The 23,643-nt window shown below is 44.4% G+C and overlaps 1 protein-coding gene across 3 annotated transcripts in view; it reads right to left on the reverse strand.

Moving 5' to 3' along the window:
• LOC119969227 (ribosomal protein S6 kinase alpha-3) overlaps positions 1 to 16,039 on the reverse strand; it is a 123,769-nt gene extending 107,730 nt beyond the window's left edge. For 2 of the 3 annotated variants that reach the window (XM_038802554.1, XM_038802553.1), the window contains exons 1-2: positions 15,826 to 16,039; positions 13,343 to 13,483 (exon numbers count right to left, since the gene is read on the reverse strand). In XM_038802554.1, coding sequence (XP_038658482.1) covers positions 13,343 to 13,483; positions 15,826 to 15,885 — 201 coding nt within the window. In that variant the 5' untranslated portion in view covers positions 15,886 to 16,039. The remainder of the gene's footprint in view (positions 1 to 13,342; positions 13,484 to 15,825) is intronic. The other variant, XM_038802555.1, reaches the window with a different exon arrangement.
• Positions 16,040 to 23,643: the final 7,604 nt, after the last annotated feature.

The raw sequence follows: 23,643 nt of genomic DNA on the forward strand, positions 1-23,643 counted from the left end.
GTAGTTGTGTGGGGTATTTATGTTTCTAATCAATAAAAATGCTTACTGCGTATTCATAAAAATGTTAACTGAATTTGTAGAATAAAACTTTTTTTTAATTAAAAGTGCTTAAAGGCCTCTGTTGAATAACACCTGAAAGGCAGGCCCTTATGCTCATCATAACCAAAATCTATAAACAGTTGTAGGTCAGGTGAACTCCATGATATACTTTGGAGTTTTCTAAACCCTGGCCCATAACAAGAGGCTCGGTGGAAGATTCTACCAGAGATGGTAGCCATTTGTTACTTTCTTTAAGGACCTGGACACGTTTGAGGCTTTGGGGGGGGGGGGGGGGGGGGGGGGGGGGGGGGGGGGTTTGAGTTAGAGAGGATTAGTTTAGTAATAGGGGTTTCTTGTTCCACTGTATTCGTTAATGACTTTCTTACTCTTGATTCACATTTTTAAAAAATATGTAATATATAATATATATATATGTATAAATCTTTGTCACTATGCAATTACTGTGTATATTTGATAACTGAATAAAATGTTTATTAAAAAAATATCCCCCAAAACTTTTCACCTTTGGGCCAACCCCCTGCTCCTCTCACTGCACTAAAACAATGCATAACATTCCCTGTAACTACAACTGTAGTACATTGCAGGAGGCCTTGGCATAGCGGTGTCGTCACTGGACTGGTGATCAAAGGACCCAGGGTAACACTCTAGAGACCAGGATTTGAATCCCACCACAGCATACGGAAGTTGAATCCAAGAACTTTCTGGAATTAAAAGTCTAATGATGACCATTAAACCATTTTCATAAAAAGCCCAGCGAGTGCCCTTTGGGAAAGGAAATCTGCAGTCCTCACCTGGTCTGGCCACATGTGACGCCAGATACACAGCAAGCTACTCAGTTGTATCAAACTTCTACGAAGTAAACATAAAGACTGACCACCCAGCATTGACCTAGGCACTGGAAACTACAACAGCAAACTCAGTTCTGTCAACCCCACAAAGTCCTCCAAAGACAGGGTAGAGAGATTCTTGACCAACAAGGGAGTCAAAACATATTTGGGGGTGCAGAATGTGATGTTGAAGTCACAAACAGATCACCCATGATCTTTTGAACAATAGAGTAAGCGCAAGTGCCTGTTTAGCCTATATATACATATATGTGCTTATGGTATTATTATAATCCCTGAGGTTAGGCACTGTCCCCTCCCTCCAGCAGAGACAAGTTTGTGCAGATGCTACACAGTTGGTTTCCTGTGCTAGATTAGCTCAAGCAGTGTAGCACCATTGGAGACCTGCCAATAGCTTTGCTAAGCTCTTGCACTGCAGGCTCAATATCCAGCCCTACCCTGACAGGCAGTCTCTCTATATAGTTGACAATATAGAGTACAACTACAGCCCAACTAAAAGCAGTGTTGTACCCACCTTTCCAACTATTTTTTTTGCATTTGGTAAGGACCTGCATTACCTTTTGTTTACAAAATAACTTTTATTTGGCTGATGGACCAGTTACCTTTTTAATCTGATCATACATTGTCAGTCTTCTGCTGCACAAAGCTGGAACCAATCGGTATTGGTGCAGCACCAGCAGTCTGTTAATCTTTACTCCCCAATCAATACCAATCATCTGAATACAGTTAAAACAACATTGAGTTCACCAAGCTAGTCAGCAAAATAGCAGCCCTGGTTCACTGGCAACATTCTTGGCCGAGTCAAGTTTTTTAAATTCATAGAATGTGGGCAACGTTGGCTACGCCAACATTTATGGCCCATCCCGAATTGCCCTCGAGAAGGTGATGAACAGCTGCCTTATTGAATTGCTGCAGTCCATTTGGAGTCAATCTACCCACAGCACTGTTAGGGAGGGGGTTCCAGGATTTTGACCCAGCAACAATGAAGGAATAGCAATATTTTTCCAAGGCAGGGTGGTGAGTGAATTGGAGGGTATGTTCCAGGTGGTGGCATTCCCATGTCTGTCCAGTGCTTAGCCTTCTAGACGGTAGTAGTCATGGGTTTGGAAGGTGCTGCTTAAGGAGTCTTGGGGAGTTCCTGCAGCGCATCTTGTAAATGGTACACACATGCGGCACTGCGTGCCGGTGGTGGAGAGAGTGAATGTTTGTAAATGGAGTGCCAATCGAGCAGCCTGCTTTACTCAGAATAGTGTCGAGCTTGGAGTGCTGTTGGAACTGCACTCATCCAGGCAAGTGAAGAGCATTCTACCACACTACTGGCTTGTGTCTTGGAGATGGAGGACAGGATTTGGGGAGTCAGGTGAGTTACTCACCATAGGATTCCCAACCTCTGACCTGCACATGTAGCATAGTATTTATATGGCTAGTCCAGTTGAGTGTCTGCTCAATGGTAACCCCAGAATGTTAATAGTATAGGATTTAGTGATGGCAATACCATTGGATGCAAAGAGATGATGGTTAGATTCCCTCTTGTTGGAGATGGTCATTGATTGCGGTTGTGTGGTACGAATGCTGCTCGTCGCTTATTAACCAAGCCTGGATACTGTCCAGGTCTTTCTACATTTGGATATAGATTGCTTCAGTATTTGAGGAATCATGAATGGTGTTGAACATTGTGCAAGAAGCATCAGTAAGCATCCCTACTTCTGATGTCATGATGGAAGGAAGGTCATTGATGAAGCAGCTGAAGATGGTTGGGCCTAGGACATATTTCCAATCTGTCTCCCTTAACAAACAATATTAAAAACAGATTGCCTGGTACTCATCACATTGCTGTTTGTAGGAGCTTGCTGCATTTCGTACATTAAAATAGTAACTACACTTCAGACGCGCTTAACTGGTCAAAATGCTTTTTTTGTCCTTTCAAGGGATGAGTGTGTTGCTGGAAAGGCCAGCATCTGTTGCCCATTCCTAATAGCCCTTGAACAGGGTTTTCTTTGGTCATTTCGGAGGGTAGTTAAGAGTCAGCCACATTGCTGTGGGTCTGGAGTCACATGTAGGCCACATCAGGTAGAGATCGAATTTTCGTTTTGTAAAGTGAACCAGATAGGTTTTTTCAACAATGGACGGTAGTTTTAAAAAGTCATGACTGACACTAGCTTTCAATTCCAGATTTTTATTAACTGAATTTAAATTCCACCAGCTGCCATGGTGGGATTATGAATGCATGCAGAGCATTAGCCTGGGCCTTTGGGTTACTTGTGCAGTGACATTACCACTACATCACTGTCTCCCCCATCTTCCAGTTTTCCACTCTAGCAGAGGAATCAATAAACAAAGTAAGCATTATTATGGATAAAGCATCAGCTATGAAAAACTTCAAAATAAAGGGTCAATCTTCCACGAGGAATAAAACAAATTGCATTTTACTGAATAGTCTGCTAGCAGACAAGTCAGAAACAAAATAAACAAGGATTGCTACTTTCAATGGGAGATCATAAACTTGTTGCTTCCCACAGTTAACTGTATATGAAAAGCAGCAACTCTGGTGTTATGCTCATCAATATTCTCATGCAATGGATACATAATGAGTAGATTGCCTTGGAAAATAGACCGACCATCACTTGTCAGACAAATCTAAATGCTACCAAAATGTTTTAGTGTTCACAAGGGAGTCGCACCTCAACAGACTGGGACTATTCTCATGTGGGGGTTCACTACTGTGGTTGGGGAAGTTTTAAAACAATTGGAATGCAGTAGAACAAGCGCAGAAAGAAATTATAATATTGGATAGTACTAGAAGAGGACGTAGAAAGCAGTGGACGAAGGAGAACTAGGAGGAATACAAAGATAAGCTTAGAACTAAGTTTGTACAAGCATCGTGAATTATAGAATTTACAGTGAAGGAGGCCATTTGGCCCATTGAGTCTGCACCGGCCCGTGGAAAGAGCACCCTACTTAAGCCCACACCTCCACCCTATCCCCGTAACCCAGTAACCCCACCTAACCTTTTTAGACACTAAGGGCAGTTTAGCATGGCCAGTCCACCTAACCTGCACATTTTTGGACTGCGGGAGGAAACCAGAGCACACAGAAGAAACCCACGCAGACACAGGGAGAACATGCAGACTCCACACAGACAGCGGCCCAAGCCGGGAATCGAACCTGGGACCCTGGAGCTGTGAAGCAACACTGCTAACCACTGTGCTACTGTGCCGCCCCTCAATAAGCCTGGTGAGCTATAAACATAAATAGCCATGTAAGAATAGGATGTCATGGCAATAATAAAACAGTTAAATGGTGAGGACCGAATTTAAGGAGACAAAAAGTTTGGGGGAAAAATAGGGAAGAAAAAAATAGGAAGATGTGGTGGCAATACTGATTAGCAAATACATTGTAGTATTAGACAGGAAGAATGCCATTGTGAGGGCAAATGCAGAATCCCATTTGGTTAGAGCTGAGAAGTAAAAATGGTACAATCATATTACTGAATTATTATATAGGCTTCCAATTAGTGAGAAAGATAGGGGAGAAAATCTGCAGGGAGATCAAAGATGTGCAAGAACTATAGAGTATGATATTGGTGGACTTCATTATCTCAATTGATAATGGCAAGAGGAAGAAATTTCAGAAATGTGTTCAGGAGAATTTCCTGGAACAGTAAGTTCTTGGTCCAATTAGGAAGGAGGCACTGCTGAATCTAGTGCTGGGGAATGAGGTCGGCCAAATGTCTAAAGTTTAGATTAATAATGAAGATGAGCAAGGAACAATCTAAAGTAGAACTAAATTGGAAGAGAGCTAACTTCAATGGGATGAGGGGGCATCGAGCTAGGGTAAAATGGAACCAAAGACTGACAGTGAAAACTATAATGAAAGAATGGGTCATTTTTCAGGGGAGATATTTTAGATGCAACTTCGGGACAGTTAAAAAGGAAAAGGCAGGGGAAAGAAAGCAAAGAATAATTGGATGAAAAGGAAGATAAAGAAAATTATTACATTTTTTAAAAGGTGCATGTTGCCTGCCGGAAGAATGCTTCAAGCAAGAATCAGGCCAAATAAGTTGAAAGTGCAAGTAAAGAGAAAAATATGACCAACAAAAGGAAAATGTGTGAATGGAATGAGTTATTGATGTTTAAAGTGGATCCCAGGATACAATGAGAAGTGGGACAGAGATAGCAGAAAGGCTCGCCATAATCTTGCAATCTTCCCAAGATTTGGCGACGGTGGCAGAGGATTGTAAAATGCAAATGTGATGCCTCTTTCAAGGTAGGACACAAAGACATCCCTAGCAAACTACAGGCCAGTCAGTTTAACATCAATGGTGGATGAGGTTTTAGAAACAGTAATCAGACACCTGGAAAGGTTAGAGTTCTTAAAGGAGATTAATTCTGGAATAGTAAAGACGGGTTGTGCTGGACTAAGGTAATTGAATGTTTGAAGTAAGAGAGAAGATTGATTGAGAAAATGTAGTAGATATTACCGATGGATATTACAAAAGCATTTGACAAAAGTACCCCATAAAGGCTGCTTAATAAAACTGAGGTTTATGAAATAGAACGGTCGGTGTCAGACTGGATAAACAAATTGGCTTATGGTCAGGAAACAGCAAGTCATGTTAAATAGTTGTTTTACAGACTACAGGACACCAGACAGCGGTGTTTCCCAAGGATCAACATTGGGACCAGGGCTTTTTTTAAAAGATAGATGACTTGGATATTGGAAGACAAAGTAAAATTCAAATTTTGCTGATGACACGGAACGTGGAGGAATGGCAAACTGTGAAAATTATATCAATCGATTATAATAGGACACAGGTAGGCTGGCAGAATGGACAGACAGAATTTAATACAGTGAAATGTGCAACTATGCATTTTGTCAAAAGGGATAGGGAAAGGCAACATGGACTAAAAGGTGTGGTTCTAAAGAGTGTGCAGGAACAGAGACACCTGGGGGTTCATGTGAATAGATCTTGACATGACAGGGATATATTGAGGGGATAACTTGAGTTAGCAAGTATATGGGATCTTCAACTTTATAAACATGGATACCGAGTATAAAGTTTCAGCATAACTTACCTGCTTTTGTAAAGTTCTCGTCAGGCCACAACTAGAATTTCGCATCCAGCTCAGGTCACCAAATGTAGGAAGGATATGCAAGTTCTCGAAAGGGTGCAGAAATTTATCAGAATGGTTCCAGGGTGAGAGATTTTACCTATGTTGAAGAAGCTGGTATGTTCGCCTTAAGAGCCAAGGCTATTAAGAGGTTCGATAAGAGATGTCCATGGTTATTACAGATTTAAATAAGGTAGACAAAGAAAAGCTGTGCCCATTAGCTGATGTTACGGGAACTAGGGGTATGGATTTGTGTTATTGGACAAGCAATACGGGGGGGGGGGGGGGGGGGGGGGGGGGCAAATTACCGCCCTCCTATGCCATAATAACTATGAGTGGCAACATTTGCGTTCTCTCCTTCTTCCTTCTGATGAATTCTAAATAACCCTCCAGACTACCTCTGCCTCCCCCCACCTTGTGTTTTTGTTTTAATCAAAATATTCTGGTTAATTTGTGCTCTACCTTGGTGTGCAACACCGCCATGTGGTTTCTGATCTTAGTTTGCTCCATAGCATGCTGCATAGATATTCTGTCCACCACAGAAACAAACGCATTGTTTTTTTTTACATTTGGCACATATACACAAAATATCAAAAGAACAACCCATCAACCACAGGTCCCTAAGCCACCCTGATAACACCCCTTCACAACTTGCCTTCCCCATTTTAACTCCCTTAACCCTTACCCTTCCCCTTGCTGACTCTCAATTTTCCTTTAAGAAAAAGAAAATCAATGAACGGTTCCCACCTCCGGGTGAACCCTTCTAACATCTCCCGCAGAGCGAACTTGATCTTCTCCAACCCAGGAGTTCTGCCAGGTCGCTCAGCCACAAACCTGTCTTCGGCAGCTCAGAGTCCCGCCAACACAACAAAATCTGTCTCAGGACCATCAGGGAGGCAAAGGTCTCTCTCTCTCTCTCTCTCCCCATCACCGCCACCCCACCTCCCCCAAAATCCCAGCGCACCAAATATCGCCACTCATGGGCTCAGCGCCACCCCCACACCGAGAACCTCAGACACAACATCTGGTTAACCCTGCCAGAACCCCCTCAGTCTTGGACATACCCAAAACATGTGGATGTAATTCACAGGCCCCCATGCCCCACCCACACTGGTCTTCAACCCCCCGCAAAGAACCTGCTTATCCTCACCATCATGTGAGCCCTTTGCACCACTTTGAACTGGATGAGGCTTAACCTCTCATACGACAAGGACGCGTTCACTCTCTGTAAGGCCTCCACCCACATCTCTCCTCCCACTTGATCCCCTCCACTGCAGCACCCTCCCTCTTCATCAAATCCTTGTATAGATCAGACACATTGCCCTCCCCTATTTCATTCTCCGACAACAGCTCATCCTGCAACACCATAGGTGGTTAGCACTGCTAGCTCATAGTACTGAGGACCCGGGTTCAATCCCAGCCCTGGATCACTGTCTGTGTGGAGTTTCACATTCTCCCTGTATCTCCGTGGGTCTCAACCCCACAACCCAAAAGATGTGCAAGATAGGTGAATTGGCCACACTAAATTGCCCCTTACTTGAAAATAAAGAATTGGATACTCTAAATTTATTTTAAAAACAACATCAACTGGGATCATAGCATTAGGCTGACATTCTGAGACTTGAGAAAAAAAGATAGCTGAATAACAAAGCAAGCAGAGAAAAAAAGAATAATATTCAAAATAGTCAAGGGCTCCTTCCCCAAGATAGGGTCAAGAACAAACATAGACATTGCTAGATGAAAGAAAAAGACTTTGTCCATCTAGTTTGCCTTCTACCATCCTGGTAGTTACGTGATATAATAATGGAATTGTTGACTAACTATAGCAATCAATCTTTTAATCCGTCTCGAACAAATCCAGTCAGGATGTAAGCAAGTGTTGGAGAGCTTTGTGAACAACAAATCAAAATGTTACCTACTCCCCACATGCAAATTAGTTATTTCCATGCCTTCAATTACTCAAGGGTTGGACGGGGCAGGGCAAAAAGAGTGAAGTAAAACAATAGGCAAAAAGAGGAAAAGTCAAGAGGAGAACACTGAGAAAAGGATTGCAAACATAAGAAAAAGGACAAACTGCAAGGGGCAAGATGAATAGGATGTGTGCTGGATGTGTCACTGGAATATCACCAGATCCTTTTCTTTTAATTGTTTCATGTCATAAGACCAGAAGACGTAGGAGCAGAATTTGGCCATTCGGCCCATCGAGTCTGCTCTTCCATTCATTCATGGCTGATATTTTTCTCATCCCCATTCTCCTGCCTTCTCCCCGTAACCCCTGATCCCCTTGTTAATCAAGAACCTATCTATCTCTGTCTTAAAGACACAGAGTGATTTAGCCTCCACAGCTTTCTGCGGTAAGAGTTTCGCAGATTCACCACCTTCTGGTTGAAGAAATTCCTCCTCATCTCTGTTATAAAGGATTGTCCCTTTAGTCTATGATTGTGTCCTCTGCTTCTAGTTTTTCCTACAAGTGGAAACATTCTCTCCACATCCACTCTATTCAGGCCTCGCAGTATCCTGTAAGTTTCAACAAGATCCCCTCTCATCCTTCTAAACTCCAATGAGTACAGATCCAAAGTCCTCAACCGTTCCTCATACGACAAGCTTTTCATTCCAGAGACCATTCTTGTGAACCTCACCTGGACCCTTCCCAAGGCCAGCACATCCTTCCTTAGATACGGGGCCCAAAACTGCTCACACTACTCCAAATGGGGTCTAACCAGAGCCTTATACAGCCTCAGAAGTACATCTCTGGTCTTGTATTCTAGCCCTCTCAACATGAATGCTAACATTGCATTTGCCTTCCTAACTGCCGACTGAACCTGCACATTAACCTTAAGAGAAATCTTGAACAAGGACTCCCAAGTCCCTTTGTGCTTCTGATTTCCTAAGCATCTTCCCATTTAGAAATTAGTCTATGCCTCCATTTCTCCTTCCAAAGTGCATAACCTCACTTTTCCACATTGTATTCCATCTGCCACATCTTTGCCCACTCTCCTAGCCTATCCAAGTCATTCTGAAGCCTGCCTGCTTCCTCAATACTATCTGCCCCTCCACAGATCTTTGTATCATCTGCAAACTTAGCAACCATGCCTTCAGTTCCTTCCTCCAGATCATCAAATGCATATTGTGAAAAGTTGTGGTCCCAGCACTGGCCCCTGAGGTTACACCACTAGTCGCCAGCTGCCATCCTGAAAAAAACTCCTTTAATCCCCACTCTCTGCCTTCTGCCAGTCAGCCAATCCTCTATCCATGCCAGGATCTTACCAATTTAACAGTCTCCTCTGCAGCACCTAGTCAAAGGCCTTCTGGAAATCTAAATAAATCACATCCGCTGGTTCTCCTTTGTCTAACTTCTTTGTTACTTCCTCAAAGAACTCTAACAGATTTGTCACACATGACCTCCCCTTAACGAAGCCGTGCTGACTCAGTCCTATTTTATCATGCACTTCCAAGTACTCTGCGATCTCATCTTTAATAATCGACTCTAAAATCTTACCAATGACCGAAGTCAGGCTAACTGGCCTATAATTTCCTGCCTTCTGCCTCCCTTTCTGACCAACAGACCACAGTCAGTAAGAATGAACACCAACACCTCCTCCACAATAGTCCTCAATACCGGTGCCCCGCAAGGCTGCGTACTTAGCCCCCCACTCTACTCCCTGTACACACACGACTGCATGGCAAAACTTGGTTCCAACTCCATCTACAAGTTTGCTGACGATACGACCATAGTGGGCCGGATCTCGAATAACGACGAGTCCGAATACAGGAGAGAGATAGAGAACCTAGTGGAGTGGTGCAGCAACAACACTCTCTCCCTTAATGCCAGCAAAACTAAAGAGCTGGTCATCGACTTCAGGAAGCAAAGTACTGTACACACCCCTGTCAGCATCAACGGAGCAGAGGTAGAGATGGTGAGCAGTTTCAAATTCCTAGGGGTGCACATCACCAAAAATCTATCCTGGTTCACTCATGTCGACGCTATCACCAAGAAAGCACAACAGCGCCTTTACTTCCTCAGGAAACTAAGGAAATTCGGCATGTCCACATTAACCCGTACCAACTTTTACAGATGCACTATAGAGAGCATCCTATCGGGCTGCATCACAGCCTGGTATGGCAACTGCTCGGCCCAGGACCGCAAGGAACTTCAGAGAGTCGTGAATACCGCCCAGTCCATCACACGAACCTGCCTCCCATCCATTGATTCCATCTACACCTCCCGCTGCCGGGGAAAGCAGGCAGCATAATCAAGGATCCCTCCCACCCGGCTTACTGACTTTTCCAACTTCTTCCATCGGGCAGGAGATTCAGAAATCTGAGAACACGGACGAACAGACTCAATAACAGCTTCTTCCCCACTGTCACCAGACTCCTAAATGACCCTGTTATGGACTGACCTCATTAACACTACATCCATGTCTGCTTCATCCGATGCCAATGCTTATGTAGTACATTGTATATATTGCGTTGCCCTATTATGTATTCATGTATTTTCTTGAATTCTGTTTAATTCCCTTTTCTTCCCATGTACTGAATGATCTGTTGAGCTGCTTGCAGAGAAATACTTTTCACTGTACCTCGGTACACGTGACAATAAACAAATCCAATCCAATCCTTAAACAGTGGTGTTACATTAGCCACTTTCCAGTCCTCTGGGACCCTTCCTGCCTCCAGTGATTCCTGAAAGATAATCACCGATGCCTCCACAATCTCCTCAGCTATCTCTTTTAGAATCCTGGGGTGTAGTCTATCTGGTCCAGGTAATTTATCCACCTTCAGACCTTTCAATTTTCCCAGAACCTTCTCCTTAGTAATGGTCACTGCACTCATCTTTGCCCCCTGGTTCTCTTGGAGCTCTGGCATCCCACTGGTGTCTTCCACCGTGAAGACTGGTGCAAAGTAACTATTCAGTTCGTCTACCATTTTTTTGATTCCTATTATGTTATTTCCTATTGTTTCCTTTATGAGAATGGCTGGTTTAGCACAGTGGGCTAAGACAGCTGGCTTGTAATGCAGGACAAGACCAGCAGCACAGGTTGAATTCCCGTACAGGCCTCCCAAACAGGTGCCGGAATGTAGCAACTAGGGGCTTTTCACAGTAACTTCATTGAAGCCTACTTCTGACAATAAGCTATTATTATTACTACTTGTCCAGCTACATTTTCCAGTGATCCAATGTCTATTTCTGCCTCTCTCTTATACATTTTATATACTGAAAAAAGTGTGAGCACCATTGGCAAGGTCAGCTTTTGTTGCCCACGAGAAAATGGTGAAACACCTTCTTCGCTGCAGTTACAGTAAATGATTAGGATGGCAAATGGAATGTTGGTATTTACTGCAAGGGGAATGGAATATAAAACCAGGGAGGTATTACTGCTTTTGTATAGGGCCTTGTTGAGACCACATCTGGAATTCCGTCTAGTTTTGGATCCTTATTTGACTCATTCCTGGGATTGGGGTGGGATGAGGGCCGTATATTGTGAAGAAAAATTAAACAAGTTAGTCCTATTCCAATTGGAGTTTAGAAGAATGAGAAGTGATCTTAAATATACAAGATTCTGAGGGGATTTGATCGGGTAGTGGTGGAGGGAGTTAATGTTTGAGTTGGTAATATGGTGACGATCAAGTGGGCTGCTTTGTTCTGGATAGTGTTGAGTTTCTTGGGTGTTTCACTCATCTCGGCAAGTAGAAAGTATTCCATCACACATCTAACTTCTGCTTTGTAGATGGTGAACAGACTTTAGCAGTCAGGAGATAAGTTACTCGCCGCAGAATCCCCAGTCTCTGACCTGCTCCTCTAGCCACAATATGTCCAGGTCAGTTTCTAATCAATGGTAACCCATAGAACATTGCTGATGGAGCACCAACAATGTAACTGAATGTCAAAGGGAACAAATAGATCCCCTCTTGTTGGAGATGGTCATTGCCTGGCACTTGTGTTGTGAATGTTACTTGCCACTTATCAGCTCAAAGCTGAATGTTGTCTGGGTCTTGCTGTGTACAGATATTGAGGGCTTCAGTATCGAGGCGTCATGTGGTACTGAACACTGTCCAACCATTGGTGAACAAGAATAACCCCACTTCTGGCCTTTTGATGGAGGGAAGGCATTGCAACCGTGACTGCATGTCACAGATAGGAGGTGAAAGAACAATGGCTGTTATCCCCTACACAGATCAGCTGTTTACTAGTTATAAGAATAATAATATGCCACAAGTAGTCTTACATTAACACTGCAATGAAATTACTGTGAAAAATCTCCCAGTCGCCACACTATGGCGCCTTTTCGGGTACACGAGGGAGAATTCAGAACGTCAATTCATCTAACGAGTACATCTTTCGGGACTTGTGGGAGAAAACCGGAGCACCCAGAGGAAACCCACGCAGACATGGGGAGAGCGTGCAAACTCCGCTCAGACAGTGACCAATGCAGGAATCGAACCCAGATTCCTGGCACAGGGATAGGAAATGGGACTTTAAACACTGCTGCAAGACAGGCCCGGAAAAGCCAAATCACAAAAAATCCAAGAACTACCCATAATCCAGGCTCCCTACCAATGTCAAACAAGACAACATTATATACCTACATAGCAGAATTCCCACCATCCCAGGGAATTAACAATATGCAAGTAAGAAGATTTAGCCTACAGTACCAAGCAATTTACATTTTCTCTATGACAAACAGTCCACAAAATTCCATCCACACAACAGTATACATTTCATAGCCCTGAGACTTCTTGTGAAAAACAGGTTTTTAAATTTAAAATAGTAGGCACATATTATTGCCTTGGTTAATTATAAGCTTACATTCCAAGCTGTTTATTAAATTAGCCGGTTCTCTGAAGAGCAGTTCCAGAAAATAGCATCCATCCAGACAGAGAATGATTTGCGAAAAACTTAGTCAAGCTGTCAATGAAGTTAGCCTAGTTTGTAAATTAGTCTCAGCTTCAGAGTATTCACAACTCACTAAATGTATAAAAGCACATTCTATTGCAATGCTAATGAGCAATGCAAGTAGAAATTCAACTATTTCTCAAGTCAGCATTCTATTCAAGTTCTCAAAAGCCTACAACAGCATCTACAGGATGAACAGTGGCGCTGGACCATATAAACTCAATGTTATGGATGTATCTGGGTGCAATTTTAAAATTTCCCCCTAATAAATATGTGTTTCATCCATCCTAAATACAAATGCATCTACTATTTTCAATTGCTAACCATCTCCAGCACTCAGTTTAGACTTTTAATTATGCATATCAGTCTCATTCGCATTTTTAAAAAAATCAATGCAAATTTTTATAGAGAAATGCTCCAAAGTATACCTCGTACTGTAGAGAACTGTTATGCTGTGTAGCAATACTAGCCTGACATCGAATGGTGAAGTCACGTAGTGTAGTGCCCCTGCTTGGGCCCTCAGTTGGTTTCTGGCTGTAGAGAGGTTTACATAGGGGAAACGATGGTGACTGTGAGGCAAGAAAATAGATAGAGGAAAAGCTTCATCTCTTGAAAAATCTAGTGAACAATTTCAGGCAAAGTGTACACAGTAAGCGAGATCTTACAAGATTTTTAGAATATTAAAAAGGGAGTTATCACACTTTCATTCCTGCAGATTTTATGGCAGTTCTGATTTATATTTATGCATATATTGGGTACCGTATCTAACAAAATACAAAAGTCAATACAAGGATAAGGGAAACAGTTATGCTAGCCCACAAAACAACACAATGCCCATGCGTTTGCAGGGAAAAGCCAGAACACTTAATTTAGTAACACATTAAATTACATTTTCTTTCATGTCAATTCTTCTCACAAAAACTTTTAAACTAGCTAAATACAAAGTGGTATGTGTCATGAGAATGTCACTAAGAAATGTTTGGATGCTCATGTTACTGCAGTGATGGCAGAGTGTGGGTGGAGATGAGCTCTGGCTCTGCTTTTTAGTTTCACTTTGAGAAAACCTTGGGTGTGTGTCTGTGTTGTTTTGGTTTTATTTTCAGTGTTGAAGCAAGCCAGACAAAGCAGGTGTACTGTTGATCTCTCTGCCATGAAAATACTATCTCTTGATAATTTGGTGAATTCAGAATTATGAATGTTTTAGGTAGTGAATGTAAACCTGATGTGCTTCTGCTAAAAGGGGTTTCTTTTGTCTTCTGGATGTTGTTTGGGAAATTATTAAGGATTATTTGGGGGTTGTATTTGAATTGATGGTTGCCAAGATATTCACTGCATGTTTTAAAAAAGGTTAACTTGAGTTCATGGAATAAACATTGTTTTGCTTTAAAATATGCTTGTCCATTTCTGTTGTACCACACCTATAGAGTGGGCTGTGTGCTCCCCATACCACAATCTATTAAAAGTTGTGGGTCAGGTGAACCCCATGATACACTTTGGGGTTCTCTAAACCCTGGCCCATAACATATACCACTCATTTTTTACTAAATAAAGCATACAGAATAGCAATTCATATTTATAGCAAAAACAGAAAATGCTGGACAATCTCAGCAGGTCTGACAACATCTAGAGATAATGGAGCTGACATTTCAAGTCTAAGTGGTTCTGTCAACTTTTATTAAAAATTTAAATAATCAGTTTATAATATCAAGATTACCAAATCACTACCGTTAACTCATTTGCAGCAATAATCCCACAATTGAACAAAGAAAACAATACCATAAATTCTCACTTTGGCAATTGTTTTGTTTTGCACTCCAATTGTTAAATAAACAGCACCCACTCTTTAAATTTGGAATTCAGAAAAAGACTTGGTATCAGCACCTTATTTCGAGACCTCAAATCCAACACCATAATGCTACATAAAGATTACGCCTTTCTGCATAAGTATTCCAAACCTTAGACATGTCATGTCATGAGGCTAGACAGCAAGTTACACAACACATTCCAAAGTAACTTTTCTCACGTGGATGGGTATCTATAAGTCTCTTTGATGTCAGCCACACAGAACCAATAGCAAAAACACACGGAAGTAAAACTTTAGATCCGAATTTAACAATTAACAAACAAAAAAACTGAAATAATCCAGTTTTTGATCAGACAGGATCTAAAGGCATCCAGTGGAAAATCGCAAAGATTCAGATTTGCAGTTGCATTGCAAAAACTATCGGGGAAAGAAAACAATTCGAAGGAAGCGCGAGATACTTTCTGCAACAAACCCCTGGACAAGAATAGACGGTCAGACGTTCGGTTTACACTTTGCCCTGTCCAATTAATTCAACAGCAGCTCGCTTTTTTTTGCTAAGGGTAAAGGAACGATCATGAGAAACCACGCGCTGACAAAAGTTTTCACTGTTTAAAATCTAAAAACGATGGGGGGGGGGGGGAGAAATACGAAAGAACCAAGGAAATACTTTTCAAGAGCTGAAACCTTGAAGAGGGACCAGATTATTGAAATACTGAAATGAGGAGGCTGGGGGGGGGGGGGGGGGGGTGTTGCCAGTAGAGATTGACAAACCACACATTTGGTTGCATGCGGGACAGTGCTTGACCGGACATGTTCCTCAGATCTGGGATAGCCCGCTTGGCAGCGCAGCCAAGTTCTGAGCCGACAGGAAGACAAAACCTCTTTCCACCCTGTCCCCACAAGACGACAAGGTGATCGATCCAAACTCTCTCTCTTCCCCCCCCCCCCCCCCCCCCCCCCCCCCCCCCCCCCCCCCCCCCCCCCCCCCCCCCCCCCCCCCCCCCCCCAAAATCTCCTCACAATTAACCACGACAGGAGGGATTTTTAAAAAAGAGAAGTGGGAAGATTTGAAAGGTGAAGGCTGGCTGAGTGACTGACTCCGCTTACCTCTCTCTCGTTCTCCACAGCCATTTTCTGCCAGGGGTCCACCAGCTGAGCGAGCGGCATCTTCGCAGCCGGACCCGACCGCGCGCCCGTCAGCCTCGCCGCCGCCGGCAACGACCGGCGCCGGGAGCGAGCAGCGGGTGCGGGAGCGCGCCGAGCGGGCGGGCGGCTCGGGCTCGAGCTCCAGCCCGGGACTGCTCCACCGGAACTGGGGCGGGCGCGAGCGCCGAGCCTCGAGAGCGTCTGCGAAGCGAGCCGGGCCTGGCGACCGCGCCTTTGCCTCGGCCGGCTCTCCAGCCGCCGCAGTCCCCCTCCTTCCTGTTGGCTAACGACGCCGCCGCTTCCGCTCTCAATATGGCGAAATCTCCCAAATACTACCTGTGCGCCAGAGCGAGACTCCCGGCGTCACCCTGACGCAGCCGCTGAGGCGGGAAGGGGAGGGGCCGGCTGCGTGGGCGTCGCTGTCTGCCAATCACCACGGCCGCCAGGTGAATCGGCCGCCAAGTGGAAGGTATGTGGCTCTGCACCCAACCTCGGGAACACCTGGAAACCTTCCTGAGAAAGCACTCGGGCTGATGCACTGAATAGGGGACAAGTATGGGCTCCTCTGAGCAACACTCTCAATTTGCCGATTGACTTTACTGACTCATTGATTAATCATCAATGACATCGTTACATTCATTCCACAAAATACAAATTTTAAGCAAATGTTTTATGTGGGTGAAAGTATATTGGTCCATATTATGAACACATATACATGAAACACAAGCATTTATGCATTCATTTATACAAAGAAAAAACAAGACTCGCACTTAAGGTCGCGCTTTTCACAACCTAGGAATGGCCATAGAATCCTTACAGTGCAGAAGGAGGCCATTTGGCCCATCTTGTCCTCACCAACCCTCTGAAAGAGCACCCTACCTCAGCCCAGTCCCCCGCCCTATCCCCACAACCCCACCTAACCTGCACATCTTTGGGCACTAAGGGGCAATCTTTTAAGAATGGCCATTTCAGCTACACTGCACATCTTCCTGACTGGGAAGAAACTGGAGCATCTGGAGGAAACCCACATAAATACGGGGAGAATGTACAAACTCCACTCAGTCACCCAAGGCTGGAATTGAAACCGGGTCTCTGGCGCTGTGGGGCAGCAGTGTGGTATTGTGTGAAGCAAATAATGGCATGATGGGAAAACTAGTCAAGTCTTCTTGGTACAATTGAATTTAACCTAAGACACAGATTCAGAATACACAGCATGTCCTGAGAGTCTAGATAAGGCTTGGAACTAGAAGTAGTCTCAATACATAACAAGCTGAACAACTGTCTCTTCCTGTATGTAAACAACTTCTTCCCTTTCTTAAAACAAAGACAAGATAATGATATGAAACTCAAGTCCCCTAAAGGTCAGAAGGTGACGCCATTGTAACGATTATTACTTATGTTTTACTTTCAATCAAATTCCTGACCAAGCTGTATTCATGTTATCTTGATCCTATAATGTATAAGAATCGCCTTCTTTTCTGTACTATCGCAGACTTGGGACGGACTCCGCAGTTTGTAATTGACTGCCTTCCGACTCCAAGTATCAGCCATTTTCTGCTAGCAGTTCTAATTAGTGAATAAAGTTCAGTTTTGCTTATCTAATGAATGCTGTTTGAATTTCTCTATCACAGTCAAGACGCGGGGAAAATATAAAATACAACAGCAGTGCTAACCACTGTGCCACCATGCCGTAATTTATAGCGAATGAAGTACTTTTGAAATGGAGTCATTGAATATGTTGATATACAAGATAAATGTTGACCAGGACTCCCCTGAGATCTCTGAGAGAACAGCAGGGCCTCAGCTTAGGATCTCTTCTCTTTTGTGCTCCACTGGAACAGGATGTTAATGCCACTGACATCATAATTTTGTACCCGGACCAGGAAGTCAGTATCCACTCCACTCATAGACACTTTATGCTCAAGTCTCCGAATTGGAATTGTGACCAACAAAGGAAGTACATCAAAGACACCCTGAAGGTTTACCTCAAGAAATGCAACATAGGCGTCAACACCAGACGTGTTGCTCAGAAGGAACTTATTTTGAGGAACCTCCTGAATGAAGAGACACAACACCCAAAAGCCAGAGGAGGTCATGCAAAGGATCCAGGGAAAGTAATATCAGTGATATAAAGTCCAAGGACAGATCCCATCTTCCAGAAACACCCACCAAGTGTGAAGTCGGAGAGGTAGCTCTAGGATCAGGCTCATCAGCCACGCAAGGACCCACAGAACCCATGACAAGTGACATTGAGTTTCTAAGGTGGACAATCATACTCATTAACGAATGATCTCTGAAGATAATATATGCAGACTAATACACATGTCTATATATATGCATACAAATGCATATAAGAAAAAATTGCATTTGTATACCACCTTTCATGATCACCAGATATCCTAAAGCCCTTTACAGTCATTTAGGTAGAGTGAACTGAAGTCTCTATTTTAATATAGGAAACACATCAGCCAATATGCACACAGCAGGTTACCATTGCAATAAGATATTGACCAGATAATACATTTTTGAATATGTTGGTTACAGGTTAAATATTCACATCAAGGAGAACCTCCCAAGTCATATAAAATTGTGTCATGGGATATTTTACACCTCCTTAAAGGGAGATAGGGCCTTAGTTTAATACCTCACCTGAAAGGCATCGGGCAGTGGTTTCCACACCCAGCAGCTGCCAGAATCGTGCCAAGTAAGAGAACATAATTTGGCAAGAGGCAACTGTGAGATAAACTGTGAGAATTTTGTTTCTCTGACCTTCAAGGTGGGTTAAGGGTGGGTCAGGCTTCTTCATGAATAATGTTGAGAACTTCATTTGCATGCATTAACATCTCATGCATGTTCATTAAAAGGCCACCTCACTGGAATTAAGCTCCTCCTCCAAATTAAGATCCCCACCAGCAAGAATTTAGGATGTTCAGTTTTACAACTGTATATAAGTGACATGCACCTGTCGAGCTTCACTTATTCCACGACTTTGATGTCCATAGTTGTCAACATTGAGTGCTGATAGCAAATGCTGCGGCTTAAAAGTTAGTGGTTTGTGGGAGGGGGTGCAGTAGTGGGTAGGGTGGAGCAAATGGTGGAGGCACCTTTCGGGGTAAGGTGGGAAAGGGTGCCAGAGAAGTGGGGGAGCAATATTGGAAAAGAAGTGTGCATGTTCAGGGGAATGGGGGATGCTATGCCTTAAAGGGTGGGGTTGCTGGTGTTGATAGCGGAAATCTGGGGGGATAATTCTAAGTACTGTTACAGTCAACGATGGGAATGGGTTGTGGTAGGGTGGCACGGCCAGGGTTAGAGTCCAGTTAGTCTAATTGGTGGGTCATGGAGGGTGCCAAGACAGGTGACTTGGATAATGGAGGAACCAGAGTCAGGATCGGCGTAGGGACAGTAATGGTGTTGGCTCTCAGGGGCTGAAAGGCATGTGAAGGTGAATCGTGATAAGCTCCAGGGTAACAGAGGGTAGGTTCAAGTGAGGAAGACGGGAGAGAAATGGTGATATTGTGTGGGATTATTGTGATGGGGTAAATTGGTGGCTGACAGTGGGAGCATACAGTGTGTTGGAGCGAGTTTAAACGCTGACCTAGACCACACAGTTAGTCAGTCAATGAGGTCCTGCGAGGTGAGAAAAGTGTCTTTTTGGGTGGGTGGAGTTCAAGATCAGCACATGTAGCCAACGAAAGGAACACCCTAGCAGATGCTCATTTGTGTTCACTCTGTATGGTGAAGTGTGCATTGCAACATGTTTCTTCCTGACTCATGGGTCTCATACCATCGAGATCGCAGTAATGTGTGGAGTTGTCGTTAATTCTGGGCCATATGCCATTGGCTGCAGTCAGAGAAAGGGATGAAGGGTGGTGGATTCCTCCAAGGGGTGCAGCTGATAACAGGCTGCCAACTCGCAACTCCAAACCTCCAAAATCCCAGATTTATGTTAATGCCTGACAACGGATCATATGGTTAGCCTTTTGATGCTGCCATGGCAATGGTCTCTCTGTAGAGTTTCACGGGTTATGGCTGTCCTGGTCAAAGAGCAATGCATTCAAGTATGAATGAGGGAACACCCATCTCTGGTCCTCCAGGATGTCCTTTACCTGGAAAAGGTTGGGCGGGATGCCATGTCTAGGAGGCCAGGGGAAGGACATAACACTTGCTGGATTTGAGATGGAGGGATGCTCACTTAACAAATCATTTCAATTAATTCACAAATCCATGGAGATGTCAACGCTGCACCCTGCAGAGAATTGTGCCTTGGTAATGGCTTTGATCCAGGATGGCTTGCTGCCAGTTGGCACAGGGCCAGGAACAGCAAGGGCCTGACAGCAAGAGGCAGAGGGACCTTTATAAGATCAAGAGGCAACACTGCAATGGCAACAATTGGCCTGACCATGGGTGGATCAGCGGAAATGCCCTGATCTACGGATGCAGTTCCAGAAGCACCCTTGTATGTACCACAATGTGGTTGTTCACATCCCGGCAGCTTCTCCAGTACAAAGGGACTCTGCAGTAGTAGTGTGGAGCTCCTGGCCTGCAGTGTGTGAATGTCTATTGTCATGAGTGTCCCTTTAAGAAATGTTTTGTCTTATCACATGGCTTCAGTGATGTCATTGTGTAGATGGAACTGGACTGTGGCTCTGGGTTTTACTTTCGTTTTTGAACTGGGAGCTGTTGTTTGTGGCTCTGAGTTTTTTGCTTTGGTTTTCACATTTGGCTGTTGGATTCAGACAGACAAGTATCTTTTTTTTAATGTTTTCTCTATTTTCACATTTTTCTTCAAAATTTACACCCACCCACAGACAGTAAATGGTAACAAATACAAAATCAATCCCCTTAACAATAACAACGATCCCATCCTCCCACCACCCCAAACAACGGCCCACCTGTCAATATGTGCATCCAATAAAACAAACCCTCCCACGGTGGAAACAAAAAACAAAGAAGAAAAAGGAGTGCAAGACCATCCATGGTCACCATTAACCTATAGAATCCACTACCCCCCCCCCCCCCACACATTCAATGCCATCCAACCTCTGAAAGCGTACCGTACATGATACCCAAGAGTTGTAACCCCCCCCCCTCCAACTCCTCTCCTCCACTGCCTCTTGTAAAACTCCTCTCCCCAACCTCGGTTCCTTCCCCCCAACTTTCCACCCCGGCTAGATCCCTTGGACCCTGTTCTGCCAGGCTCCGATGGCCGTAGCCCCTCCCCCTGCCTCACTCCCGTTCACTGGCCGGCTTAAACCGGCCAGCGTGCAGGCCCCCGCTCGGGTTCCTTTCCCCCTCGTCCGGCCCTAGGAAAGCCCAGAAATCCCTATTTAGCACACAAACCCCGCATATCCACCTACACCACAAAGAGCCCTCATTTCGCGTGAGAGTCCCATCACTTCCCTTGTCCAAATATTTACAATATTGGCTCCTTTAGCCCATACATCCGCATGCAGTGAAACAAAAAAGAAGAAAATCCAGTCATGAGGTTACATCGGCACATGGCCATTTCTCAGTTCTGCCACAGTCCTTCTGCCTTTGCAGACTCCTGCGCTGCTTCCGCCGTTCCAAAACAAAAGTCCTTGAGCTTGTAAGTCACCCTCAGCTTCGCTGGATATACAATGGCGCACTGCACTTTGCTAATGTACAGTACCCTCTTCACCTGGTTGAAGGCAGCCCGCCTCCTCGCCAGCTCCACCATAAAGTCGTGGTATACACGTGTAACAGCTCCAGCCCACTGCACCACCCGCTTCTGCTTGGCCCAGCACAGGACCTTCTCCTTCGCACTGTACCTATGGAAGCACAGAGTCACTACCCTTGGCGGCTCACCCGCCTTTGGTACAGGCCTCCACGACAGATGAGCCCGATCCAGTTCATATCGGGAGGGATCCTCCCCCAATAGTTTCGCCAGCCTCGGTCCTTCAACTCCTTCGGACAGCCCCACAATCCTCAAATTCTGTCGCCTGGATCTGTTTTCCAGGTCTTCCATTTTTCCTCACAGATTCTTGTTAATCTCCATCACCTTCTGCATCTCCTTACCCATCGAGGTAAGTTGATCACCGTGCTGCAATAATGTCGCCTCCACTTCCTTCATCGCCTCCCCTTGCTCCTGCACCTCCGCCACTGTGCTCGCCACTGCCGTCGTCACCGGGGAAATCGCCTCCTCCACCAGCACACTCAAAACCTCCCTCATCTCCTTCCTCATTGTCTCCATGCATTTTGTAAACTGCCTTTCGAATTCTGCAGCCATTACCTTAGTAATTTCTTCAGCCTTAAGCAATGCAGCCTCCTCTGGTGCTCCAGCCTCCATTTTCCTTGGTGACCCCGCGGTGACCTTTCCACTCCCCGACGGACGTTCAGCTGTTTTTTTTACGGCCGTTTTTTTGCTCACCCTCGACATTTTCCTCTACTGTGCCTTCACTGTGCCTCCTCTGTGCCTTCTCCCTGCTTTTTCCGCCTCCGTGGACCCTGGGACCGGGCTTAAAGCCCCGAAAATGCCGTTCCCGAACGGGAGCCCTCCATTGTGTGGCTGCCTCCTGCCCGCCATCACCGGAAGTCCCCAGACAGACAAGTATCTTGATGTGTCTCTCTCTACCTTCAGTTTAAAAGTTGTCTCCAGATGACATGATCATTTAAAAGTGGTAACTGTTTTCTGGAAGGAATACAAACCTACTGTTTTGGTAAAAGGGTTTTCTGGTTTGTGGGATGTTGTTATTAAATTGAAAGAGACAAGGGAAAGTTATTCAGGGTTATGCATAGAGTACTGTAGCTGTGTGGAGTATTTATGTTGGTAGATGATAAAAATGCTTACTGTGTGTTTATAAAAATGTTAACTAAATTTGTAGAATAAACTTTGTTTTTAATTAAAAGTGCTTAAGGCCTCTGTTGAATAACACCTGAAAGGTAGGCCCTTGTGCTCTCTCTAACCAGAATTAATAAATAATTGTAGGCCAGGTGAACTCCATGATATACTTTGGAGTTTTCTAAACCCTAGCCCATAACACTGTCCAGATGGTCTTTAAATATGGTGGCAGAATCTTCTCCCCCATGAGGTAATGGGGAACACAAGCAACTTCCTGCTCACCCTGCCACAAGATTTGCCAAGCTCCCTGTGGATTCATAATTAATACGCATAGACCAAAAGATCTCACCAGCAGCCAAAGGCTCACTGCATCCGCCGCAGGGAAACCCACCACATTCAGGGCAGAAAATCCCAGCCTCAGTCTCCAGAATGGAAAATTCCACCCATCATCTCTGAAAATGAAGCCTTCCCTCAGTAGTCAACATAAGTGTTTGTGCAGATTTTGTGCTGAAATCTCTAGAATGAAACTTGAATCCACAACCTTCTGACTCAGAGATTCGGACAGCACGGTAGCACAGTAGTTAGCACTATTGTTTCAAAGCGGTAGGGACCCGGGTTCGATTCCCGGTTTGGGTCACTGTCTGTGCAGAGTCTGCACATTCTCCCTGCTCTGTGGGTTTCCTCTGGATGCTCCTTTTTCCTCCCACAAGTCCCGAAAGACCTGCTTGTTAGGTGAATTGGACATTCTGAATGCTCCCTCAGTGTACCCGAACAGGCATCATAGTGTGGAAATTTTCACAATAACTTCATTGCAGTGTTAATGTAAGCCTACTTGTAATGAACTCCAATTGGCTTTATTGGTTGGCCAATTGGAGTATGAGCTCCCTCAATGATAGCTCATTGAGGGGGCCCATATAATCACCTGCGTAGGCTTTGTGAGCAGTCTTGAGTTGACTGGACTGCTAGCAGCACTGTTTGTA

Source organism: Scyliorhinus canicula, chromosome 7 (genome assembly GCF_902713615.1).
Source record: "Scyliorhinus canicula chromosome 7, sScyCan1.1, whole genome shotgun sequence".
Classification (NCBI taxonomy): Eukaryota; Metazoa; Chordata; class Chondrichthyes; order Carcharhiniformes; family Scyliorhinidae; genus Scyliorhinus; species Scyliorhinus canicula.